Source organism: Populus nigra, chromosome 11 (assembly GCF_951802175.1).
Source record: "Populus nigra chromosome 11, ddPopNigr1.1, whole genome shotgun sequence".
Lineage (NCBI taxonomy): Eukaryota > Viridiplantae > Streptophyta > Magnoliopsida > Malpighiales > Salicaceae > Populus > Populus nigra.
In genome coordinates, this window is record NC_084862.1 from 6,574,799 (window position 1) to 6,602,655 (window position 27,857).

Below are 27,857 nucleotides of genomic sequence, written 5' to 3' on the forward strand. Positions count from 1 at the left end.
CATCAGATTTTCTTTTAAGAAGGTAAACCCAAGTCATTCGGGTGCAATCATCAATAAATGTTACAAAACCTTTTGCTCCTGAAATATTAGGAATGTTATATGGACCCCATATATCTGAGTGAATTATAGTAAATGGAGACACAGATCTTGAATCACTTATAGGAAAAGACACTCTATGGTGCTTTGCAAATTCACAGATTTCACAATGAAATTGTTCAACATCAAGATTTTTAAATAAAGATGGAAACATGTTCCTAAGAGTCTTAAATGATAGATGTCCTAAACGACGATGATGATTCCAAACATCAGTTTTATTAGAATTAACTGAAATGAATGATAGAGAAGGGGAGTTACTATTGCTGCCTTCCACTCCAAGCATGTACAGCCCATCCTTGACTCTAGCTTGCCCAATCGTCCTCCCCGTAGCTAGGTCCTGAAATATTCGGTGATCAAAGAAGAAAGTTACACTACAATTTATGTCTTTAATTAGTTTTCGGATAGACAACAGATTTGCAGTAAGATTAGGAACATGTAATACTCTTTTAAGAGTAAATTCAGGATTAAGAGGGATTGTTCCCTGGCCTGCAACTGTGGTTAGAGATCCATCAGCCACTGTGATTTTCTTACTGCTAGGACAGGGTTGATATGATGTGAAGGCACCTGTAGAATAAGTCATATGGTCTGTTGCACCTGAGTCAATGACCCAAATGCTGGAATGGTTCTTGTTTGAGGCACTAAAGACATGAGAAATTGGAATTTTACCATTTTGAGCAAGAGAGCATGATCCAGATGGTTTCTCCATTGTGTTGAGTAAGGTTCTTAGGCGTTCAATCTCCTCTTTGTTGAATTCTCTCACCTCTAGGGTGCTGGACTCATGTGCTGCCTCTTCTGAATTTGTTAAGTGTGCATGTCCTCTTGAATGGTTCCATTTTTGTCCTCCATTACGCCCCATCCTTGGTGGTTTTCCATGGAGTTTCCAGCAGGTCTCCTTTGTATGACCTGTTTTCTTGCAATAGTTACAAAACTGATCATCCTTAAAGAATTTTCTCCCTTCAGTCTTCACCACTTCTGCACCATTCATGGCATCACTTTGGTTTCTGCTAGCATCACTTAGGTTTCTGCTATTAGTTATCATCATAGCAGAACCTTCAGTATTTGGAACCTCAAGCATCACAGTTCTCCTTCCTTCTTCAGCCCTTATTATTGAAAATACCTCATTGAGTGAGGGCAGGGATTCCTTTCCAAGTATTTGGACTCGCATTTGATCAAATTCTATGTTGAGTCCTGCAAAAAATTCAAAGATCCTTTCTCTTTCTACATAATTCTTTAAAATCACAGCATCCTCACTACATTGCATCTTAAAATCCTGATAATAGTCCAATTCCAACCAGAAACTTTTCATAGTATTGTAATATTCAATAACCATCATATTACCTTGTTTGGTCATTGAAAGCTTCATCTTAATCTCATAGATTAATGCAGCATCCTTCACTTTAGAGTAGGTCTGTCTCACTGCATCCCATATGTCTTTTGCTGTAACCAGAAACATATAAGGCCCACAAACTTCTGGCATAATAGAGTTCCACAGCCATGACATAATCATGGAGTCTTCTTCATCCCAAAGTGTAAACTTTGGGTCTTCTGGACTAGGAGGATTGTCCATCAAATGATTACTCTTTCCCTTTCCTTTGAGAAAGGTTTTTACTATCTGTGACCACTTTAGATAGTTTCTTCCATTCAGTCTATAGGATGACTGTAAACTCTGGAATTCCCCTGATTTTTGGGTTTCTTTTGTAGTGGTTTCAGACATGTTTTTTCAGATCTGGACAGGTCTGCTAGAGCAAGTGACTAGAATTGTCAGGACAGATGTGAATGGGAGAGGAGGAATCCCAGATTTAGACTCTGATGTAGAGAGAGATAGGCTAAAAAGATAGGCTCGGTTTAGGCTCTGATACCATATGGAGAGTTGTTAAATTCTGACTTCTCACCCTATTTCATAATGAATTGTTGAATATATACAACATCTAAATATCTATATTATGACAGCTATTAACTACACATAAATAGATATTATTGCTAGGTTCTGATTTATAGGAAAGGATATCTGACTTTCTATTTTTACTCCCAACAAATCAGCTTCAAATCTGCCTTAATTACTTTAGAATCTTCAACAATTATTAATAAAGATTTAATTTATCTTTAATATTCATATCATATTAAATTAATTAATCTAATATTTGACTTATGAATCTAAAGTAAAGATTAAAGTTCATGAGACAAAAAAAAATATTTTGCAAATAAAATTATAAAATTGTTATAATTATGAGATTTTTATTGTATCAAAGCATTATTCCTAAAATATTCATGGTCGATGTTTTCTTAAATACTGGACATTTTTGGTAGGGGTGAGCAAAAAAACTGAAAAACCGAGAAAATCGGAAAAAAAAAATAACCGAAAGAACCGAACCATGAAAGAAACCCGATTAAACCGATTAAAATTTTGGAAAAACCGACCGGTTCGGTTTCGGTTTCATTAGCCTGAAACCGAAAAAACCGAACCGAACCAAACACAAACCGACAAAAACCGAGCCAAATCGGGAAAAACCGAGCCAAACCGGTTTGAACTGGTTTTTGTTCTAAAAAATGAGCCAAAACCGAGCCAAACCGGTTTGAACCGGTTCGGTTTCTGTTTTTTTTTAATTTCAATTTGGTTACTTTTTTTGATAATAACCAAACCAAACCGAAAATGATCACCTCTAATTTATAGAGCCTCAGAGACCGATACATATTATGTTTTTTTCTTTGTGAAATGATGCATTTGTTCTCATAAATAAAGATATAGGAGATTTTTAGAACTAATATGTAGATGATTGTCATAAGACATGTACACTGAATTAACCCACATGAGAATTTCATATGGTAAGATCATATATGTCTACAGAAAGATTCACGTAACAATTATGTAAGTGATCCTTAGACTTGAAATCACTAAATTATCTTATATAAAGAATGTTATGTTTGATTCTGTTATATGTTATCTTAATATATCAAGGAAATGAAGCGGCAGACATTTGATATAATATTGCATGCTTTAATTCTAGTTATTTGGCTACTGTAAAATAATATTTCTAACACTTAGAATATTGAATCAAATCTAATTTGATTATTTCCCAAAAAAAAAAAACCAAATTTTATTTGACATAAATTCAACTAATATTTTTTCAAAATTTAATAAGAAAATTAATCACATTAAAATTCTTATTAATATCCTAAACTATTTATTAAAGAAAGGTATAAGATAATGAATTTATTAAAAATAAATTTTAAAAATATTGAACATAAGTTCAATAAGAATTAAATATGTTGATTTTCTCATAAATAAATATAAATAAATATATGCAGGTGATTGTTATTCATAAAGCAAAGAGGTCAACTCTTATATAAAAAAAGAAAAAGAAAAAAGAGAGAGAAGCGAAAAACATTTCTTAGTTTTGGATAAAGAATTTTACGTGTGTATTATATATGTCATCATATTATTGTTTACTATTAGCCTGAAATTACCATTTAAGAAAAATTTTAGGTTAAGATTGAAAATATATAATGTTAAAGTAACTCAAGAAAGCTTTCAATTAACCAATATCTTCTCTCTCCCATTCCTAATTATAAAATTTATTTTGATAGAACTCAAGTCATGAGTTAAAAAAATCAAACTAAATTAATCTAAATTGATTTGAGTTAATTTTTAATAAATATTATTTCTACACTTGAACCCCAACATCAAATTTAAAACTCAACCTCCTATAACATCATAATTTTTAGGTAAAAGCTTTTCCTTATCCTTTATCAGCCCATGTTCAAGTAATAACCACCCTTCACTCCTTTCTCTTTATTTCAAGTGGCAATGGATATGCTCTTTAACTAGATTAACTTTAAAATTATAAAAAAATTTATAAAATCTCATCCTATATAATCTTGACTCTCTTTTCTTTGTTTTTCACACCATTAAATTTTTGTGTAACTTCTTCATACGACACCGTCAAAGATTAGAGCCTCCCACAAATTTTAATTTATGTTCACTAACCCTAGTATCAACTCACTAACTTAAAATCCATGAAAAAATTTGATTTTTTAAATAAGTAATTGAATTGAACTGATTTCTTTAATAATAAATTCAAAAGTTTAGGCTCATTACATCAAAGCCTTTTTAAAAAAAAAACTCAATTAAAAGTTGCATGGATAAATTCAATTTTTTTAAATAGAAAACCAAACTATACCAAATTATTTGGTTTGTACTAGTTTTTTTTTTTCAATATAAGTTTTTTTTAAAAAAATAATTTAGTTGAATTTCTTATATAAATTGAACCAACTGAAAGATACTCACATCTTAAAATATCAACGAAAACTAAATTTTCATTTGTTAAAAGACTGGAGAAAAATTAAGACCAATTTTTCAGAATCACAAGTATATATTTAAACAAAAATTTGCCTTTTATTATCATCCATACGTTTTCTTTTACCCTAATTATCTCCAGCAACTATGCGGAGTCTAATGACTAAAATATCCCCAATTTTCTGTCTTTTCTCGAATTGAATTAACAGCCACTTGTCTCTTGCACTTACTTAAAAGATGACCAACTTACCCGCTCCCCGACTCTCAATGAAACGGCATGGAGATGGAAACTGGGAGGTTAATTCTGTCATTCAAAGTCGAGAATAAGACTATTTTTCTTTTCTTTTCTGGCGTGTCTCAGTCAAACTGTCTCCAGCCTCTCTTTTCTTGCCTTAAACTGACATAAACACCCCCAAGATATTGTCTAAAGGAATCCCAAAATCATATTTCCGTCAATCTCCCTCCCATCTTTCTTCTGCAGCTCATAGAAATTTCCACCACCGGCAGCAGTCCACAAGCTATTATTAGATCACTTACATACACTCGCACAGCACAGAGTCATTTGCTTATCAACAATGGCTTCGATCCAGTTCACACTGTCTCCTACTTCCTCCATCCGCTCCTCACCGTCCTTTGCCGGTTCTCCTGCAAACCCCATCACGCCCCAATACTCCTCTACCCCCACAAAGGATCTCTCCTCCTACTGCAAGCTATCGTCAAGGCAAAAGAATGTGATCAAGAGGAATGGCAGCAGAAACCTGGTTTCTACAGTGAGGTCGAGCTTGGACACGGCGGGTCCCACTTCCGCTGTTGGACAGGTCACTGAGGTCACCAAGGACACCTTCTGGCCCATCGTTAACTCATCCGGGGATAAGACTGTCGTCCTCGACATGTACACCCAATGGTAATACGTATGTTATGTTTGTTTTTCTTATCTTTTCTTTTAAAATCAACTTGCTCTTCGACTCTTCATTGGATTGGATAATAGTAGTATGTACTCCTACTCGTTGCCCATCTAGACTGGTATGAAAATGAATCGAGTTTTAATTGGATATAGCATGTGTTTCAATGCAATTAAACATCGGCGTTTTACCCTCACCATGCTCAGTCATCCTTTCCCCGTTGAGCTAGCTACATCTCATGGGACGTAGTGCTTGTCAAGCAATTCCACTAGCTATAAGAAAAACTATCGCGTGTTTCTGACCATGATAACATATTGATTGCATAATCCGATCACATCTCTGGATTGATACTTGCTTCAATCCTTCCATTTCAGTTCCCATTACTAGTGTTGACTGTGTGTTGTTCCTTGTGATTTTTAGGTGTGGCCCTTGCAAGTTAATAGCTCCAAAGTACAAGGAATTATCCCAGAAGTATGATGATGTTGTGTTCTTAAAACTTGATTGCAACCAAGAAAACAAGGTAAGTAGCTGCCATACCTTATTGATCGAAGCTTAATGACATGCTCACACACGAGAAACACCACCTGGGAAACCACCCTCTGAATTTGATAATTGTTGGCAGCCGTTGGCAAAAGAGCTTGGCATAAAGGTAGTACCGACCTTCAAGATTCTCAAGCAAGGCAAGATCGTAAAGGAAGTCACCGGGGCCAAATTCGATAATTTAGTTATTGCCATTGAGAGTGTCAGATCCGCCAGCTGAATCTCCTTTCTATTATTCCCTCTCGTGTAAACCATTCTGCTTCGAAATAATTACTCTTCCTCTGTGTGTACTTATTTAATGTTGTACGGGTGGAAATGAAATGGTTTAAACCTATCACAGGATTTTTGTTTTTCTTCTCTTTTCTTTTCCTCTATCTCTGGAGCAGCCCATGCATGCATAATAATCCAAGTACCAAGGGTAAATTACATTTAATATGATTTGTTCGTGGTAGGTAACAACATTTCATGTATTAAATAGAGCTAACATTAGGTGGCGTATTGTTGCTGTAAGGATTTGAGGTGCGAAATGTTACCACACTCATTGTTGTGAATCGCATGGCGTTAACTTGTGTTCAGCTTGCCCTGCCTTTGTTGGGAGGTAAATCCAGAGACAGCGCTGGAGTTTTTTGATGGGCACGCCAACTGTCGATCAAAGAGAAAAATAGCCTCAGCTTTCTAGGTGAATAAAATGACTTGCATAGGGAGGTGGCCGAAGCACTCTTCCATAAGAACAAGTTATCCATAATCTTTCTTTGTTTTGCGGAATATTTCTTGTAGATTGCTTCATGTCTTGCATCTTCAAGAACATGTAAACACCTATGGGATCTCATATAAAAAACCCAAAGAATATAAAACTATCTCTGATATCAGGTTTTCTTTAAGACGAATCAGGTTCTCTTTATGGCCGCTACTTTCCACAATCTTTTAACATTATTGATTACAGAAGCACCAATCTCCCCTTGTATTCTTCCTTCTTTTTACGAAAAAAAAAAAAGAAAGAATAAAGCCCTAAAACACACACTAATTATGCACTCGGACAAAAACAGCTCAATTTGGTGGCACAAGGAAATGATGGATAGAGAGGTGACTGATTATGGCGCAGGAACCCTTTTACCGGGAAGTGCTACTTGCATGGAAAAAACAATATGACTCACTAATCATGTCCCACCAGCAATCATGAAGTAAAAGTCTCTCCCTTTTTACCAATCATAGCAGCTAGAAGCAAACATAGACTACCATTATAACAGCAGCTCTTGTCATTCTTCGAGCATATTGGAGGCATCACCAAACATAGAAGGGATAGGAGGCAAGAGAATCTATCTCAAAATTTATTTTTACACTTAGTTTAGGAGAGAATTGGCAAGTTTCACTGTACTACATAGCTCACACTTTTACAATAGCATACAAAAAGGGCATAAATCTAACTTGCCATTCCTGAAACTTTAGACAACTGGCAAAAATCTTGAACTGTGGTAGAATTAAATGGATAAAAGAATTAAGAACAGGAACTCACACAATCAAGCACATCCATTCCCGGTCAAGCTATGGCCCATCCAGAAAATACAGCTCAAGCTATGGCCCATCCACTACTTGCGGTGCCTCCGCTTTTGTTCAGCTCTCTGCCTCTTGTCCTCATCCCATTCCCGGTCATACATTCTAAAAGCTGATTAAGGACTTGCAATATAAAACAACGATCTTCAAAGAAATAGCGAAGCATGCATTGTATTCGCATCACAAGCTAGCTTGATGGCAAAACTACAATATTGTAATGCTGCATGCCTAATGCACATCATGTCCACAAGCCAGTACACAACTAAACGCAAAATGCAAGGTGTACAGCTTAATGTTGAAAAATTACCCCATCACAAATTACAATTTGCAGCGGACAGGGAACAGGGATTTAAACAATTTTACTGGCTTCCAGATCCCTCAATTGAATATGCACATGATGGCATGCATTATTAATTACTAAAGAATGGATTTTAAGGATACGGATCAGCATCACGACGAGCCATCTTGCCAGCTACGTCTTTACCATGAATCCTTATGGAAGGTTCCTCCAAGTAACTTGTACGCTGAATCGTGCCCCCCTTCCGATCTCCCCTATCCCTACCATCATATGATTGTGACATGCCACTACCAAGGGGAGGAGGTGGTGGGGCAACAGGAGAATATTCACCAGCTTCCCCAGTTGGCAGATGATCTCTTTTAATTTTCCGTCTCTTAGCAGCTGCACCAGCGTCCATTTCCTCCTTCAAGAGATGGGGTTTCTCCCTCTCCCTTTCTCTTTCCCTCTCTTCCACCTACAAATTAGCAACTCAGAGACATAAGCAAAAACCTCTCTTCTTCTAAACACAAAGAGACCAATAAGAGAATAACAGCATCTAGTTGTTCTAAAAAAATAAAAATAGACCGTCATCTATTTCTCTTTAATAGTTTGGATAATATTCAAGGCTTATTTTTCTTGGATGATTTCATCTTTAAATGGTACAATATCCAAATTGACAATTGTAGTTCGTACAGTGTAAATCATTCCAGACTCGGACTCACAAATTTATGATGTCAAAGCATTTGCACATAATGGATGAATCAGAGCACGACTGTATAAATATCCAGGGGAGAATCTCTTGCTTGTCTAAGTCAGTAACAGTTCCAATTCAAACCAACAAGCACCAAAATGCAAAACATGATCCATGCCAAGAAGCGATCAGATGAACTTGTAATTTATATTGTCTCTACTCAAACAAGGTAGAAGATGTTAAGCAGAGCGCTGCGCTCTGCAAAAAGTGCTAAATATCCAGGACAAAAGAAATTATTCATGATACATGACTGAAGCCATTGGGCTACAAAGAGAGCCTAACACCAAAAACTATGCGAGTCCAACAATGGGTATGTTATCAAGACCACGAGAAATATCATACATCAGCACAGCCCCAATGAGAAAATTTTGCTTGACAAGCAAACTAAAACAATTATGAATTACAAGTGAAACTGTGACATTAAAACAGCTCACTTTTATGCACTCATGCTCAGAGTCCATATGACCATAAAAGATAGCATTCTATCAATATGCCCAAACATAGAGGAACAAATACCATATGACAGCAACAGTTAAATTATGCAGGTGGCAAATAAAACAAACCTCCTATCACAAAGGAGAGCAAGTGACTATAAGAAACTAAAGAAAAAAAAAGTACAAATATCAGTTATACAGGTAATGTTGTCCTCTATTAAATGTCATTGCAATTCCTAGAAATGATAAATCAGATTCAACTGTTTCATACTCAGTCCAATCTTGCATGTATTAAGTGTTGAATGGCCACTTAATTAAGAATCAAAATGGAATCAACGAGTTAGCGGCTAATTCATACCTTAATTGACAACCCCTCTCGCTCTTCTCGCTTTCTCTCACGAACATCATCTTCTTTTCTTCGTTTTGTATCATCTTGTGAAACCAAGGAATTTTCTTCTGATCGTCTTCGTTCTTTCTCGTCATGCCTAGGAGAAAGCCTCTGGGCATGTCTGGTTCCAAACCTTCGGTCAGCATCTTCATCTCTTCTACCAGAAGTAACTGACTGGGGAACCATGTGAGGAGGTAAAGGTGGTGGTGGAGGCAAGTTTTGCCCATGAAAACGATCATCACCCTGAGATTTTTCAGCAGATGTATCATTGTACCGTAACTTGCTTCTGTCATCTTTGGCTTTGTCAGCTAGCCTATCGAAACTCCTATCAGTACCCCTATCCATCCCTCTCTCATCCGAACGCTCTCTTCCATATCTTTCCATTGATTTGTCTCTCGATCTGTCAGCTAAACTATCATCCCCATGGGATTTATCAGGACGCTCCGATCTTTCCCGATGATCCCTATCATATCTATCATTACCTTTATCTTTTGACCTATCCAAAGGTTTATCCGTACTCCTATGCTTATTCTGTTCATCATTTCCCACTTTATCAAGATCCGCAGATCGAGTATCTGTGGACCTCTCTCTTTCAGAGAATTTAACTTCACCCTCTAAATCTCTCAATTCACCATCCCCTTTTCGCCGTTTACTTGATCTGTCAGGTTCTTCAGCAGGACTCACTCTTTTTTGCAACTTATCACTGGACTTTGAAGCAGCAACAGAGTTATCATGCCTAGGAGAATGAACAAGTTGAGGTGGCTTCTGCACATCAGCAACTTCAGTTGCTTCAGCTTTTGGCATAGGTTTGTTAAGTCCACTATCTGACTTTGATTCAGCACCATAAGAATCAGATGCTCTTGTAGACAGAGTAGATATTTTTCCAGATGTTGAAACTGCATTACCATTCAATGTGAGTGCAGAAGAAACATTAGCAGCACCCCCTTGCCTGCCCTCTGATAAATGAACCTGGATGTCTTTGTCACTTGTGGATGAGGATGGAGTTCGGCCAACAGCTTTTCCAGATTTATTATCATCTTTTACAACATCTTGCTTTGGTGTTTTGGAAACCAGCCGCTTTGTGGAAATTTTCATCTGTCAATAAAGAGAAGGAAAAAGAAAATCAGCCAAAGGTAAATTATAATATATCCTTTTAAGGATTCAAGAAATAATAAATATCTTGTGGGTCCCAAATTGTAAAATCACTACCTCGTGTCTATTTCAACAGAAAAAAGGTATTGTTTCTTTCCCTCGACACAAGAAAAAAAAATCTCACTACCGCTGTTAAATAAGAATGTTTAACATTGCCTTCATTGACGCACTATATAAAATTGTCTACATACCATATTGAACACAATCTAGACAATACCTCAGACTCCGCTAAGTTCTTTGGAGCAGCTCTGACAGTGCCATCCTCCAATGTTCTATTTGATGAATCATCCACCCCCTTTCGATTTTCTGATCTTGATGCTCCTACATGAACAGCAGCTGCAGAACCAGCTGACTGGCCATTTGACCCATTGGTTGATGAAGCACCTTTGGATTTTTGATGCCCTTGATCAAATTTCGAATGTGAGACATTGTCTGTTCTATCTGACCTCCCATCAGCATGTTTTGCCCTGGATATCTGCTCTCTGGTTGAATTCCCAGGATCTCCATGTTGGCTTCCAGTGAGAGGTGCTCTTCCCTCAGCAGGTTCACCTTGAGAAACATTAAGAGCAGAACTATTTTGTGCTGCAGCTACATTTCCAGATAAAGATTTTGATGCAGCAGATGGAGGCTTTATTTCGAGATATCCCATGCCAAATTCTTCATCTGTAATCCACGAAGGCTGCAAATAACAAGAAATTTTTTAAATATGCAGCAAGGGAAGCTAAATTCACTAGTGAATCCCACCAACCTTTCTAGCAGCCAAAGCTGCAGCGACACCTGTTGCCAAAACTTTGAGATCCTCCCTTTCATCACTTTTGATTCTAGTTACCTGTATAGAAAAGGAGACAAAGGAAAAGAACTGAAGTTATGGTTCTGAAACCATAAAATTAAGATAAATAAAGGTCTCCTTTCTTGACGTCTCTTACTCGTTTTTCAAGGTTAATACCACTCCTTTTAGTAACTGGAAAAACTCCTGAAATTTTTGTCAACAAAATAAGAGCGTTTCGAATTTCCATGTACTCAGATGATTCCAGACACTGAATCAATAGCCGAGACATTCTCTGACTCCATTTCCAGTGTACCTATCACCAAAAGAGCAGATAAAATGAATAAACAATTACCACTAATATGACCAATACCCAATTATGGTATAAAAGTAACACATAATATCTGGTTTTAACAGATGATTCAATAAATCACATATCTCTGTGCCTTAAATATCAGTAGTGACTGACCAAAAGGTTGAACTTGGCCAAAGGAAAATGATCAAGAAAAGACAAGAGAGTAGGAAAAAGCCAGCAAAGAAGGGAAAAGTAAGAGGCAGCAATGGGTCAAGTGGAATAAAAACAAAAGTGATCTTCAATGTAATATTATCAATGAAGAAAATATAAAAACTATAGTGACCATTCATAAAAAAAAATCTCAAGAAATTACTTTAAAGCTTAAACTTTTTCCGGTTCCCAAGAGGATTTGCAACCAGAATCAATATCATTTAGAAGACCTTAAGACTCTAGATTTCAACTAATGCCACATATTAGCACTAGTGGATACTTAAAGATTACTTCAGGATTTCCTGAGCATGACTAGTTTCAATATGGGGATCCTACATAAAAATTAGTCCCCAATTTAACACATGTCCAGATATGAACTTAAGAAAAGTAAGACCAATAAGCTCAGTTTGAAAAGTACATTAAAGGCTGAACAATGCATTATGTAGATTAATAGAATTAAATGCAGAAAGGTAGATAAAGAATCAACACTTGATGCAAAGTCATCCAGATGATGAAATATTCAGAAAGAGATTTCAGTTTGTGAAAATGACAACCAGTTGAAAACAATAAATACAACTTCCATCTCAAGAACTAACCTTGATGAATTGACCATATGTAACCCGTTGGCTGTTTGGAAATCTATAATACACAGCAAATCCAGGCATATTTCCACACTCATGTTCATATATAGATTCATCACTCTGGTAGCAAAGCATTCAATAAAAGAAAAGAAGAGCATTGAGTTAGGGTGCAGGCAAAAAGAAAAGCAAACAAATGGTTATTTCAATCAAACACAAGTGCTAAATTCAAACAAGCACATTCCCGTGTGCACTTGCATATAATTTAATTTAGGAAAAGAATAATTTCTTTTACTTTATGAAACAAGCTCCAATTTGTGAAAGCAAAAATAAATCTGAATAACAGAAAGGACCATGAAGTTGTCAATACCTTCCAGTAGTAAGCAATCTTTAATGTCTCATACAAAAACCTTCCAAGTCTACCTGCTTCATATTCAGTACAGCAGCATATCATAGGTTGTAATGTTTTACATATCAGAACATCAACATGGTTTACTGTGTTGAAAAACGGAGTGCCAAGTGAATGAAGAGTATGTACAAACATGGCACAATAAACAGCATCTGGCATGCTGAAAGTACAACGGGGAAAAATACAACGCTGAAGGAACTCCATATTGATTTTCAAAGTATCAGGACAGGAAGTCAGCCATTTGTCCTTTTCACAAGAGAGTCGTCTACGAACAGATGAAACATTATCTTCATGTTTACGGAGCTCACTAGTCAAACGATCAAGAGATTCTTGAATCCTTTCCTTCTCTTTCTTCCTTTTAGTAATTGCTGAACTAGAATTATCAGAAAGCTCTTCCAGAGCTTTAAGAGCAGCATGTTGCTTGGCAATTTCAGACTCATAACGGTTTCTAGGAACATAGAGATCATAAAGTGTGAGTCCCCAAAAAGTTGCATAGAGATCAGGTGAGAGACTATTCCAGGCTTTTGAAGGCAACATGGTTTTCACAGTCTCAAGAAGATCCGACCACCTACATACCATTGATATATGATTATTCTTTACTATAAAAGTAACTTTCTTCATAAAATCGTTGTTTCTTATCAGGTATTCCACACACAAGTTAGTGTATAAGAAAAAGAATCACAGGCCAAGAAATGCTACAGAATAAAACAAAGTAAAAGACAAGAGTATTACGTTACAGACTTATGGGAAGAGCCAAGATCCAGAATCACTCCGCCAGAACATTCTATGGCTTCAGGCTCCAGGATTGCACTTGTATTAGTTACTGTTTTATTGTTTTCCAAGGGCCAGAAAACATCTAAACTGCCAGTGCACTTGAAAAGCCTCATGACTGGGCGATATATTAAAAATGCAACCTAAAATGCAAAGAGAAATGAAGATTAAAGTAATGTACAAGCATAAGGATACCTGTCATAAAAACTAAATAACTGCACAGTAAACAACACTCTAAATGTAATTTATAAATGATCAAGCAGACATAATAGGGTAAATCAATGACCAAAATACAGAAAAATTAGAGGCTTAAACAATACAAACACACACAGAGAGAAAGGAAGGAGAGACCTCAGGATCAAGGTGGTACAGGTGGACAAGATCATCAAGAGAGGGAATCAACTGAGCATATGCTGAGGGTGGCGTCACAGCACTACAGAGGAATTCCACATATTGAAGAAGGGTTCCATGACACCTATCAAACTGCTCACTGACCATTTTAATGTAAGGTGCATCCGCATTTATGACAACCCTGGAGGAAACAAATATATGATAAGTCAGCACTCCAATCAACATCAAGCACATCCCATGGAAAAGAGCATGTCAAAAGCTAAGACAGGCAGCAAAAATTACTCCAGAATTTTAACATTAAAACAGAAAAAGATTTAAATAAGAAAGAGGACCAAATTGCGTAAACATTCATGAATAGATGCAAAAAGAAATAATTAGGGACATATACCCATTTCAAATATGCACACAAGAATATTCCGATACATGTTGCACTTGGTGGAAAAGGATTTGTATAAAGAGGATAAAGTAAAAAATCATCCATGTTTAAAAAATAAACATCCTTCACAACCTACACCATTTCCATGTTTTCTTCTCAGAAAATATCCTTGAGAAAAAAAATCTATTATTTTAAGCAAATATATAAGAAATAAAGTTGTACTGCTTACACAGAACGATGTTGAGCAATAAGTAACAAAAGGGGGATCGCTGGCTTCGGTTCATCCTTAGGAAGCAATGAGTCTCGTAGCCTGTTAGCAGATTTGAACAGTGCCTGCACAGAGAATAAATTAGACATAGCTTGTAAGTTGCCCTGATGTGTTGGAAATTCGGTCTGGGAATGTCTGTGGTGTAAAAGTGAAAAGGAATATTGCAGAGTCAAAACTTCCATACTTAGCAATAACAATCTCATGCTCAAGTAGCTTGCAGATATATGCTCAAGTTCAGCAACAATAGGAAATTAAACTAAATCATAACAACAGTACACTACCTACAGGAATATGTAGCAAGCAAGGGCAAACGAGGGAACCCTAGGATGCCTAGCTTAATCTAATAGCATATATATGCTCTTTGAGCAAGTTTAGACAACTGAAGAATCTGTCATCATTTTCAAGCATCAACAAATGGAATCCCCAAAGCCCAAATAAGAAAATCCTACATTTCCAAATGGAACTTGTATTTCAATAAACTAGTTTCCACAACGGTGTTGATGAAATCACCAGGTCACAAGAAACGCTTTTAGCCCAACATCAGGGTATTTTGACATCACATAACCTTGGATGTGTAACATTAGAATAAGCTTCAGAATCCTCAATCCCAAACTAGAGGGTTTGACTACAGGGATCTATATCATTCACTTTTGTTTGTCTATCACATAAATGTTTCCAGATAATATATAAGAATATAGAGGTAGTATATAATGAAATACCATTTACTAAAGTATAATTTACTTAGTTGATTTTAGTGCACAGAGAAAAGCTAGATCATTGTCTTAATTAAAAAATAAATCTCAGTGAAAAGGAAAAAACAAATGAGTTTTCCACCATGAAATCCAAATTCAGGAAGAAACTAAACCACTATTTTACTCAGGCATGTGCCTCCATTGAAATAATCAACTTATTGAAACATAACTTGCTACAGTTGCTTGGAACACTTAAAGGGAGCAATGAGACCTTGTTAGTTCGGGTTACACCAAAAGAAGTAGCTTGATACCGAAGAGTCTCACTCCCTGCCATTGCATCCAACTGTTCCTCTGTTAGGTTCTCTGTGTATTGAACATTTGCCATTTGTTGAAGAAGCTCCTGACATAATCATAAGACTCCACTATTAATAGGCAACTGGACGTCTAATTATAAGTTATAAATTTTGTAACTTCTAGATCTGAATGATACCTGCAGAAGAACAAGCTCAATCCCCTGGCCCTTTTTCAACTGATTTCCTAGATACTGGAAAAGGCCTCTCAATTCCATAGATGGATACTTCTTACACCTGGGAATAAACAAACTCTCTTCATGCAATTTCAAGTAATCAAAAACAAAAACAAAAAAAAAAAGGAGAAGAAGAAGAGGTAGTTCTTTACATAAAGTTCCAAGTCCATCAACAATATTATTTGTATAACATAAAAGAAATAAAAGAATAAAAAAAATTATATCATCATCATGATCCATGGAGATGAAGGGATAGCATTTCATCAAATCACTACAAGAACACCAGAACTTCATAACACGTTATGAACAAGTATGGAAATTAATGCAATCATACAACAGATTGAGCATCTCTTAAATGCATAACAGCTAATATATAAGAGACCAAATTAGTAGAAGCAGCCACAAGTGATCTCAACAAGAGAAAGCCCAGATAAAATAATTCCACCAATTAAACTTGATGAATTTTTAAGTGCAAATAAAATAAGTGGACTAGGAAATTAGCAAAAGCAATCATCTTAAGAAATTATGAAAGGCTTTGATGATTTTACATTGCACATAGCTGAGGTGGGAATTAGTCAAGTGGAATTGATCTTTAATTTATTAATGAAACTATTTCAAATAAGTGTAGTATCATAGCAGTTCAAATAAATTCAAAAGCTACTAAAACGGGAAATCAACTGTCACATAACTTCAGCAGGTGTTGAACTTGGTGTTTTTGAAGCTTGAAGAGATGGCACATTCAGCATACATGAGCGTAATAAACTAAGACAATCATCAAAGCCATTTATCCATATCGATGCTACAAGCTCCAGATGGTCAACCAACAATCTCATCTTTACCAGTGACCATGTAACTGTTTGCTTGTCTTGTATCTTATTACATCTCTACTCTTTGCTTTATTAATATAAATTATCCAAGATAGTTACCAAATTATTGTTATGCAGCACTGCTATCATTAAGATATGTTCTGACAAACAACATTCAGACACTCTAACATGTGATACACGCCTAACTGATAAGAGCATTGTACATCAGCAGGATTCTTGTAATTAGCTCCCATCACAATCTAGTAAAGGCCGAAGTCGCCAATTAACTTTGATACTGAAACAATATTTCATTACAATAGAAGTGAATATTGAGGATGCCTAGGCACGCACAGTAATGAAGAATGGGAACAAAATGAAACAACAATAGAATCATGAGTTAATTAAGGAAACATCAGCTGTGAATAAATACATCTACACTAAATATGATATAACCTTGCTAAAAGGTAGATTACCAAATCAACACGGCCAAAATCAAACCTCCTATTGATCCACGGACACAATATACATAACTTTAAACAAAATCCTTATGTACCACAAACATATCCCGCAGACCAGTCACCTGATTCAAACTCTGATTCTATGACCAAAATCTCTGTGGACTTCACCTCAAGATCCTAAAGATTATTCTCATAGTCAACCAAATCATTTACATCCTACCTCCCCCAGTTCCTCTATCTGCTACAGATAACTAAGCTTGCCAACTGCCAGACTATAGTGAAATTTCTGTTCATAAGCAATCGGAACCAAACCCAAAAGGCCACACCAATCACTTCACTCAGACCTTATCCAAACTCATAAAATGCTACTCGGTAAAAGAATCAGCCTTCTGGATTGCATAGGATATATGCAAGAATAAGAATAGAGGTGACGGATGTAGTGTATACGCACCTTGGATGAGGGCTTATCTATTAAAACAGGATTCCAAAAGGATGGAAATAAACATGGTGTACATTTAACAACAAATTGAGGGCATTCTAAAAATACAAATTTGGAACATGTGGATTTGGATGCTTGTGTTTTGGTATATATGTGTATGAATGAAAGCACGCAACTAGAATGAATGATATTGACCATGACCACACAGGAGGAAAAAATTTTAGTATCCCTGAACAGATTTGTGCTTATAAGATTATTGAAGCCATGTAATGGCCACAATAACATCAAGAAGAAGAGCTTTGAGAACGAAATGCTCAGACAGGATAAGGAGGCAAACCATGAAAAGAGGGAGAGGAATAAAAGAGGAGAAAAGGTCAATGTGAAAAAATGAACAGAACCACTTAAATCCCTCGAAAAGTTTGTTAATTTGGCACAGTAAAGACGACTGAAGAGGATAAGGATCACAATCACAGACCAGAACCACCAATCATTAGAAAAGTACAGAAAAGCAATTGATAAGTCTGATATGAACAGATGAATTGTCCCCACTGCTCAAGAGGTTTGATTTTTTCTTAGCAAACTATGCTCCTATAGCTAAGATGTCCAGAGGTAGCAATGACACTTCATTAGCATTCAACACATCCTTTATAGCAGCTCTCAGGAAATAAAAAAAAAAAATTGATCTCCCTTAGTTGAAACCTAGACAAGAAGTCTATCAAAAAGCAGCCAAAGCAGCATTACCTTCCCTGCTCCCATCTCTCTCTCTGAAATAGGTTTAGCACAGTATTAAGAAAATAACATGAGGAATATTAAGCATGTGCAACCCAATTTTATGACAGTGGTCCTTGATGATTATCCAGTGACTATGCAAAGCATGGAATTTATAAAGAGGCACAGAAAACTTCTCTGAGACATGTCAGTAAACCCCCATACAGTATTCCCCAACAACCTAGTTGGATGACTAGACAAAGACACAACAAAAGAAATTAAAAGGAAAAAGAATAAAGAATAAACTACAGGTTCTAATCGCCAGAACTTCTAAAAAGAAAAGGGAGTCAAGACAATTATGCAACCCCAAAAATTGCCAGCCTAATATTTCTGAACATGCATGTGTTGATATGACACTCTTTTTCCAGAATTAAAAAGTGTTTTGCATATTAAAGATATCCAGCAGCCTATGCACATGCACTATAATCAACAAAAAGAAAAGCAAAGTTTTGTGGACTAAAGTGAACTACCCCCATTCAATGTCTTACTGAACAGCCAGGCAACATTGAGAGCTCTGACAAATTTCTGAGTGTCACCTCCACAGAGTTTGATTTTACTTCAAAAGCCTTCACGCCACGCATGGCATTCCAAATTAGCTATGCACGCCTTCCATAATCATGAAGAAATTGTGGAGCCCTGGAGAACATTAATGTCATTGCCAATACAAGCTAATGCAGCCACAATCAAAACAGAGTGCTCTCTCCCCGTGTTCAGAACACTCGTCTCATAAAACAACAATACACTTCTGCAGGACTCACATTGGTAGGATGTAGTGAACATCAGTTCTGACCAAAACATATACTGCTTCCACGTTACATTATTGGAAACACTCATTGAGAGAAGCATCAAGGAGAAAGACAAGTCTGACAAGAATCTGAAATATCCAGAACCAAACTGCCTTCAAATTTCAGACCATACCTAAACATAAGCTCTTCAGGAGGACAGTAAATTAAACACCAATTCCTAGCCATTTACATGTTAGCTGAGAAAACCCCACCAAATAGCACAATTATGCATACAAGAGACTTTCCATACATTCCACCATCAATCAAAATCTGCAACTTAAAGAGTATTTCAACATCAAGTACCTTTCAACAATGAACCGTATATCTCCGTCCCTTTTCTTACTTCAGGGTACTAGCTTGCTACCATTTTCCAATAATGTCTTCATTACAGTCACCAATATTCCAAGTTGCATTAGAAACTCTAACAGCAAGTTTTACTGAAAAATCCACCTCTGACACAGAAACAGCCCTTCTTTGAACAGGTTAAGTCATCAATCTTATCTGAATATTTATCTTGAAGAGACATAGAAGAAATAGAACCAAATGGAAGTTTGAATAATGCAATCCCAATGAACCAGGCAACCAACCCCCAAGCACAAAGCCAGCTTTATTGTAAATTTCCACTGTTGATTCATAAAATAACCACCAACAAGGTCACTCATAAATCTCAATGATCAAAGTAAGAATAGTCTTTTTCACCTCCAATCTCAAGAACGTCAAACTTGAAAAGTTGTCAAAGAAATAACATTATTGTCAAGTTTGAATAATGTAATCCCAACTACCCTTCACTTTTCTTCTTTTTTTCGTTTTTTATCTGCCAACTAACTCTCTTACTCGGATATCATTTCCCATTCCAACAACCTTCGACTGTTTCCATCTCCAAATCCCATAGATTTCTCTGATTAGTGCCTATTCAATGCCAAGTCATGTTGGAATTGTGCTAACCTCCTAAATCAGGGACTCAGAAAATCTGCAATGTCCACAACAACCTCAGCTCCAGTTATCCTGCTTTTGCTGAGTTAAATCTGAAACCTGGAAACTGATGAAAAGCTTCCCAAGATACACCTAAAACTCTTAATAGAATAGTTTAACACACAAATAGACTCCAATATAACTCATGCAAAATATAATAAAACAAAGTTGACAAGCAGATACAAAAACCAGAAACCAAAAGGGAAAACACCAAACACATACTTATGATTGTGCATATCAAAGTTCAGTAAGACATCCAACCTTTACAATAGATTAAAAGATTCTCAACATTGAATTCTCATCTGCTAAGCAACCATATTTGTTAAAGGCTCTAGTTTTGATACAGAGGGGCAATATAAATTCTACAAGTAGAAAAACACAAAAAAAAAGCAGTGTTTTGGAAAAGAGGAAATGTAAACATACAGGTGACCCCAGAATGAAGCCAGTGATTGAAGCCAGTCTGACAAATTAAGGCCATCATCTTTCAGCTTATCACGGCCACCTTGCGCTAACCGCTCAATAACAACATATTCCAAAATATCATACTCGAGCTGCACGGATAAAGAGATATATTGAAATGACTGTCAATAAGCATCCCTAAATAATTGTATACACAAGGATATGCAAATTGTTCATTAATTTTGCAAACGTTGTTGGAAGGGTCAACAGATCAGGACTCAGGCTTTTTTGTCAGTGTTCTTGCTGTTCAGATTAATGACCAGGAACACAATTGTTCTATGTGAAGTTGTGGATGTACAAATTGGGTGGTGGTCCCATAGATGCCAAATCCAAACACATCCATAGCTGAATTTAGTTTAGGCAAGTTAGCATTGTGCCCACATTTTTTATGCATACAAATATTCTTAGTCTCTTATTTTGTAAACAATTTTAATCAAGGCTAAATATGTAATTTTCATCAAACACTTTGCATACACTCTGTGGTCTGTACAGTCACAAGAAAACATCTGCAAATCTTTCCCTCCTATTTAAATGGATGTTACATCTCTCTGTCTCTTCAGCAAGAAGTGAATCTTTTCCTCCTCAAAACAAAATATCATCACTGTTGTCTTCAAAACCAAAACGATCAACTTCAGAAACCTCTTTTTTTTAATATACCAAAGACCTCCTTTTCTTTTATCAATACCTCTTTCTTTCTTTTCTTTTTTATTACTTTGATGGCATCATAACTCATGCCATTTTTTTCATTTACAGTATTACCAATCTTCTACTTTTAATTTAACATTAAAATAGAGAAAGCTACTGGTTAGTTTTAAGAACACAATTTCAATCAGCTATGTCTGTTTCCTATCTGAAAGAAAGTAAATAACTTCAATTTCAATTGCCTTAGCAACTACTCTGATATAGCTTTGATGAAACAATGAAATTCCAATCCTGAATTACATGCAAAAGGAAACGAGGGTCCATCTTTCACATGGACTGTTTTCAAGAAATAGAGATGATAAATTGCAGTGGAAAAATTAGAGAATGAAAACTAGAAACATGAATATCATTTGAAGAGAGAGGAAGCATTATTTTGGAAAATGAAATGACAGCCAAAAAAGATTCTCAACTTCAAAAGGCTGCAAGTACAGATAAATTCACACACCAACTACAGCTAGGAAGACATGCTAAACCAGTGATAGATGATTCCAACATTTCTAGGTCTTAATTGATTAACAGATTCAAAAATTAGATTTGAAATGTCTATAATTAAAAGAAATCATGTTATTGGAACATAAATTAAATATTTTTTTTCCAGCAAAAATCACATGAAACTGTAAGATTACAGTGAAAAGTTTGTGGACGTGTAAAAGTAGAGAAGATCATTAGGTCCAATGCAAGAAGCTTTTATGGCTAAGTATGACTTCAGATTTCAAATGCTCAAGGAGAAGTCATTGTAAATTAAGAGAGAATTCAAACCTGAGTCAAATACTTGAAAGCATCTACAACAGGAGAGATCATATCCCTGTACGACTCAATCTGCATGCCAAAAATCCAGCAAATAACTTTACCTTAGATTTGATTTATGAAATACAGATCAATGACAACAAATGCAGCATTTTCTTTAAACAAAAAAAGCACCTGGTGAACAATTGTTCTAAGGACAGTCATCGGGTTAGCATGAGCTAATTTTGCAACCATCCTACCCAGCTGCTTCAAATTTTCCTTCGCAAGCCTTTTCAATATCCTTCTAGTATCCAACTGCATGATAACAAAGAGAAACATACAACAAACACCAGTAAATAACAATGAATTGAGTATGATTATCTTAAAACACCAAGCTTGCAACAGTAAATTAAGATATGCATATGTTACCTTGGCTGTTTGTCTAGCAGCCAAAATCACTGGATTCCGCTCATCATCTTTTTCCCATTCACCATATAAACGATATCGCACCTGGTAAAAACAGAAGAAATTTATCTGTCAAACTTAACCAACATCAAAACTGGAATTATCAAAAGATGGTTATAATGAAAGGCCAACCTCGTAAGGAAGGAGACTCATTACTTCCCAGATCTCCTGCCCAACAGCTGGATTTGCAGGTACCAACTGTAAAGAAGGAAGTAAACATGCTCCAAGGGCTTCCTCAACCCTTGACCTAGCTTCCCTTAGGTGCAAACGAGGAACTCGATTTCCAGGAATAAGAAGTTCACCATTTAGAGTTCCATCACCACTATCTACAAGCTCAAGTGCAGACATATAGTAACCTCTTAACACTCTACACACCTATCCATAAAGAAACCAAAAAAAAATTAAAATAAAACAAATACAATGTAGATGAAAAAATTCACCAAATATTAAAAATTAAACCATGCACCTTGTGCAGCAATAATGTATCACGGTAAAGATAAGGTCCAACAGTGACAAGCATCTGAAAAAACTCTTTGGGAAGATCAATGAAAGAGACATGGCCTGAAGAACTTGTCACGCCCATAGCATCAATACCAGCAATTCTTGGTGACCCACAACTTTGAATATGTGTTTGACGAACAATATTATATGCTGATGAGACCAACTTTTCAATGAGCCTGAAAATATATCACATCAAATACAAACAATAAAATTTCATTAATTTTCCATGCTGATGGGTGGCAGAAATAATTGGAACAGAGATAGAGACTTCTTTGTTTAGATTCTAAAAATTTACATAGTAACCTCAGAGCACATTCACAAAGACTATAAGGTGTGTGTGCGTGTGCCTGTTTTACAATGAACGCAGATAAAAAAATAAATTCAAAACTTTACCTAAATAAGCCGTTACATATTTGAGTATGTGCAACTGGATTGAGAGGAGAGAGACGTTCAAAAAGTATATGGGCATGATACCTGACAAAACAGAAGCCACATGAATATGATACCTTGGGAAAAAAGCTATGCATTACAATAAAACTAGTGTTCTACCAGTACATTTCTGTGGCACATAACAAAAATATCCATATGTTTGAGCTGGAAGAAATAATCTTTTTATGGAGTATAAAAATGACACTCATTTGAAGCAATAATTATTGCAAAATAAGAAGAAAAGGAAAAAAATGAACTTAGTGGCATTCTACTAGTGAGACCATTTTTTTAAAACCAAAATATCTCTGTTGAAAAACAAAAGGTTGAAATGCATCAAAAGCTGGAAACAGTTTACCAAAACAAAACTCCCAAAACTACACATACAGTTTCGCACCAAACAATATAATCTCATCTCATAACCCTAGAGTCAAAACACAGCCTCGGCGGCTAAGATAACTCCTAGTAGAAAAAACATAGAAACAATGGATGAAAATATATTATCTCATGTTCTTTTCCTTCTTTTCATCCATTCCCCCAAACTCAATTATATAAATGAAAAGTCTTGGATAGTTAAACAATGAATAAAAAGGAGGGATCAAATCATGGATGAAAATAATTATTTTCAATACTAAAGGAAAGAAACCAAAGAACATCACTTGACATTTAATTTTACCATAAGTTTTAAATAGCAAAGCAGGTTACAGGAACAAACATCGACAAAAATAACTGACATGGTATATTTGAAATCAAGAATATCTACCAAATATCTAAAAGTAGAGTCCAAAATTTATTCAATCAATAAGAATCATGGTGCAAAAGGGGAGAAGACCAAACAAAAAGAAAGACAGAAGGAAAACGATGCTAACATTACAATCTGCAGACCATATTAAATCAAAGGTTTAGTATATTCTCAGATGAGAACCACCATTCAAGAGAAAAGGCAGTGGAAAAGTCTTCTAGGTAATTACAAAACGAAGACTAAATCAATAGAATGGAGACCAAGAGACATCATAAGCAGAGAATAGCAAAGCTGAGCAGGAGTTATTTCCATAAATAATAACAAAACAGAATGTTAATAAAAGAAAATATGATAGGCATTCAAAGAGCCATCTCTTCATCATACTGCATCGATTCGATTAGAAGAGAGTGAGAAACAGGAGCAACTCTGGAAATCACTCAGAGAAAAACAAAAGTATATGAACATGAAAAAGTTCCTAAGCAATGCAATGTCATTTGTGGAAAAAATCGAAGCAGTTGCCAACTGACAATGATGACAATGGTATCCAGAGAAAACAGTGGCAGATCAGTGGTAGACATGGATGGACATGCATGAAGAGAAGAAACCAGGTGGACAAGACCTATCCATTTGGACCTTTAAAGCTTTACTTTTCACTTTGTTGAATATGTTTCATGACATTTTCTTGGAGGGATAGGTGACAGTCCAGTGAACTGCATCATCCAATTTCAAGTTCAAATGTAATCTTGCAACATCACTAGAGAACTTTCATGTTCATGTACCTTTGTTTTTCTCATTGAGCTATGACATCTAGAATTCCTCTTGTTACATGTCCAATTAGGTGTGATGCAATCAATTCAAAGCAAAAACTTTTATGAATGGGAATTAGCTAAGTAATTCAGGATATCTATAGTGCATCTGTTTTGCTGAAAATATTTTCCTGGATCTTGGAGAAAGAGCTGTTTTCTATTGTTTGACTATATTAGGGAAAACAATTTCTTGAATAATATATTATTTTCATTGGTAGCTGTGAAGTAATGGTGGTAACATGGTGATAGTGGGGTGATCGTAGTAGTCTGGGCATGGTTGCATTGGTATAAAGGTATAGGTGTTAACGAAGTGGTTGCAATGGTAGTTATGATTGTAACAGGGTGGTGCTGCTGCTGGTGGCAAGGGAGAGGTTGTTGTTGTGTGGTGGTGGTGACAGTGGTAGTTAAATTGGTCTGTTGATTGTGATAAACATATTCAGAATTGGCAGTCCTATGGAAAATATTTTGTCCTCCTCCATGAGGCTAAAATGTTCTCCCCAAAAAAAGCACCATTTATAGTTTACTCGGATTATATTTTCCTTAGAGCAGAATGTCAAGATTAAACCTACCAGTCATCCACAGAAAGGAAACCAGTTAGCAAGCCTAAAGTTTGATTGTTTTCAAGCTCAGAGAATCGTTCGGCTACTGCCTCAGCTTCCATGTCTAAGGCAGCAAAAAGATCTACGGTCACATCTCCTTGTTTCTCATCATCCATGAGGTCTTTTCCAGTAGCAGCCAGATTTATTTTTCCAATTTTGTTAGCCTGCAAAAATTTGCATAGAAAATCAAATCAAGAATGCACAGATGACAGGATTAAGACTAAGCATACTCTGAATAAAACAAAGCACATAAGCACTTCAAACAATCAGAAAAGGAACATGTAAAGCCTTCACTACAAACCATTGATATACACAAATACATTGAACATGATGGTAAAAAATATTAAAAACAAAAACAAAACTGAAAGCAGAAAGATATAGTGGAATACTGTAACAAGGAACAATAAGAATATGGCGATATACCTCATCCAGCCGTTTAGAAGAAAACGTATTATAATGCTCAAAAGCCTCGTCATCCTTGGGAAGTAAATGTGCACATCTGCAATGATGAGCAAATTAAATTAGTTCAAAAGATAAAAAGAACAATCAAAAAACCAATTGATACAACAAAGCAAAATAAAAGAATGATCAAATTACAAAATACAAAACATAAAAAAAATGCTGCAGCACAAAATAGAGGCATGAACTAAGGCATAGCGCAGCATAAACTTCAGAACGCTGTATAAAGAAGAAACAGGTAACATATCACAAACACAACAATATTTTCTCACAGCAAAAATCTGATGCACATTGCCAAAGTTAGCAGCTGAAATCAGCTGTTTGATCAGTGAAGGGTTTTTTCATCATAATAGGAAGAAATTATTAAGTACAAGTCTTAATATAGGTAAATGAATGTGATCCTGTTCAGGTTGATTTATCAATTAGGATAAGCCTGATTAGTTACTACTTGAACATTTTGGCTCTTATTTTGTCAGGCACGATACCATAACCAACCTCAATCGACCATCACACGACTCACAACTGCCTCCTAGGAACAGCCTAGAAAATCTAATGAATGAAGGAATCCCAAGTGAACACATGTACATTCAATTTACGAATCTTTTCTTAGAAGTAGGGATCCTTGAGTGATCTACAAGCAATATCTAATGAAAGGTTGGCTAAGCAATGCGGATTAAAATGCCTTGTTGATAAGTGGCAATTCGATGGGCATCCATCCAATCCGATCCAAATGGATAGGTTTTTTGGGTAAAAAATGGTTTTGGTTTGGATTTGGATAAAATCTGAAAAAATATTTGTGGTTATGGTTTTCATGCTATTAAAACTGAAACCCGAACCATATCCAATCTGAAACACAGACACACACACACACATTAAGTACAAATACAATTATAACTGGAAAATATTTGCAGTTATGAGAACCATATCCGATCTAAAACACAGACAAACACACACACACAAGCTCCCACGTTCATGTGTGCGTGCATGTGTTGTAATACATTTTTTTTTTTCATTACTTATAAATACTCACTAACTCTGCTCACAAGCTCTAAATCTAGAACAATCTCTAGCTCTCTGCTTTCTGTTTTTTAACTTATTTAGTTGTTAATAATATGATTATATGTTAATAGTATTTTTCACCAATTTATTAAAATTATTGATTTAAAAAATAAAAAATCACGCACTCAATTAAGTCTTTTTGAAAAATAAGTGTATGGATAAAGGTTAACCAAATGGATATTTGAAATCCAATGGTTTGGATATTGTTATCCAAGTTCCTTAACTGATGGGTATGGATAGGTTATGGTCATCCTATTATCCAAAACCATGGGTACCCGTTGCAATCGTTACTTTTTGGTGTATTGCAAGACTATAAAGACCCTAGTCTAGTATCTTATAGATAGAAAAGATCCATGATACTCAGCAAGAAATAAATCATCCTCATAATTGAAAATAAAATACCCTTCAAGATAAAGCGCACTCATTTTCTTGTTGATTATCCACTCATTAGACTAGAAGGAACACTATCCTATGCCACACACACAAAAAAAAAAACACAGCTAAGCATAAGGAACCATGAAATTACAATCAGCTGGTAACCATGAAAGCACTTGAAATAAAATTAAAAATGATTAAAATAGCATCAATGCTATCTGCAAATTAATTCCAATCTTACACCCAATGAATTCTAATCATTAAATGGATACATTATTTCCATTTAATCAATTCACATAAAAATAACAGGTTAAGTTTCTCTTTTTGGCAACTAGCAAAATGATGGAATTCAGATGATCAGCTAAAGAACTTCTGACAACTAACAGTTCTTGAAACATTACAAGTATTAAGAATTGAAGTAATCAATGATCACAGAACTTTAAGGAATCACTGTGCTATAGAATAAAAGCTTGGGCAAGCCACTTACATGCTATCAAGATCAATGAACTCTTCCTTCACCAGCAAAGCTGTAAGCTTATAGAGCCCAAATGGGACATGGCTATTTAATTCAATGCGCTGATAATATTGAAACTTAAAACCAAGAATTTGCGATGCATGCGACTGAAGAAAAAAAAATCAAAGGTATGAGCAACCTGAACTTGTGTGTTATTTAATCATAATTT

General features: G+C 35.7%; 2 protein-coding genes across 4 annotated transcripts in view; one reads left to right on the forward strand and one right to left on the reverse strand.

Annotated features, from left to right (window-relative positions):
• Positions 1 to 4,793: 4,793 nt before the first annotated feature.
• Positions 4,794 to 6,182, forward strand: LOC133706356 (thioredoxin F-type, chloroplastic-like). The gene is made up of 3 exons (XM_062131881.1): positions 4,794 to 5,294; positions 5,713 to 5,812; positions 5,915 to 6,182. Exons 1-3 carry the CDS (start codon positions 4,966 to 4,968, stop codon positions 6,050 to 6,052), a joined length of 567 nt encoding a protein of 188 aa, XP_061987865.1. The 5' UTR covers positions 4,794 to 4,965; the 3' UTR covers positions 6,053 to 6,182.
• Positions 6,183 to 6,226: 44 nt separating this feature from the next.
• Positions 6,227 to 27,857, reverse strand: part of LOC133706355 (THO complex subunit 2-like) — a 30,510-nt gene continuing 8,879 nt past the window's right edge. Inside the window, exons 10-33 of one of the 3 annotated variants that reach the window (XR_009844503.1) lie at positions 27,662 to 27,795; positions 25,705 to 25,780; positions 25,252 to 25,445; positions 23,102 to 23,182; positions 22,674 to 22,884; positions 22,340 to 22,582; positions 22,172 to 22,252; positions 21,938 to 22,057; positions 21,776 to 21,835; positions 20,279 to 20,406; positions 15,592 to 15,688; positions 15,373 to 15,501; positions 14,371 to 14,474; positions 13,766 to 13,946; positions 13,376 to 13,557; positions 12,605 to 13,211; positions 12,253 to 12,357; positions 11,312 to 11,467; positions 11,134 to 11,214; positions 10,603 to 11,064; positions 9,204 to 10,328; positions 7,825 to 8,135; positions 7,346 to 7,488; positions 6,227 to 6,474 (exon numbers count right to left, since the gene is read on the reverse strand). Coding sequence is in view for 2 of the 3 variants with exons in the window: in XM_062131879.1 (XP_061987863.1) it covers positions 7,419 to 7,488; positions 7,825 to 8,135; positions 9,204 to 10,328; positions 10,603 to 11,064; positions 11,134 to 11,214; positions 11,312 to 11,467; positions 12,253 to 12,357; positions 12,605 to 13,211; positions 13,376 to 13,557; positions 13,766 to 13,946; positions 14,371 to 14,474; positions 15,373 to 15,501; positions 15,592 to 15,688; positions 20,279 to 20,406; positions 21,776 to 21,835; positions 21,938 to 22,057; positions 22,172 to 22,252; positions 22,340 to 22,582; positions 22,674 to 22,884; positions 23,102 to 23,182; positions 25,252 to 25,445; positions 25,705 to 25,780; positions 27,662 to 27,795 (4,938 nt within the window). In the remaining variant the exon portion in view is untranslated. Of the gene's footprint in view, positions 6,475 to 7,132; positions 7,489 to 7,824; positions 8,136 to 9,203; positions 10,329 to 10,602; positions 11,065 to 11,133; positions 11,215 to 11,311; positions 11,468 to 12,252; positions 12,358 to 12,604; positions 13,212 to 13,375; positions 13,558 to 13,765; positions 13,947 to 14,370; positions 14,475 to 15,372; positions 15,502 to 15,591; positions 15,689 to 20,278; positions 20,407 to 21,775; positions 21,836 to 21,937; positions 22,058 to 22,171; positions 22,253 to 22,339; positions 22,583 to 22,673; positions 22,885 to 23,101; positions 23,183 to 25,251; positions 25,446 to 25,704; positions 25,781 to 27,661; positions 27,796 to 27,857 lie in introns of those variants that run through there. The other 2 variants (XM_062131880.1, XM_062131879.1) reach the window with 2 other exon arrangements.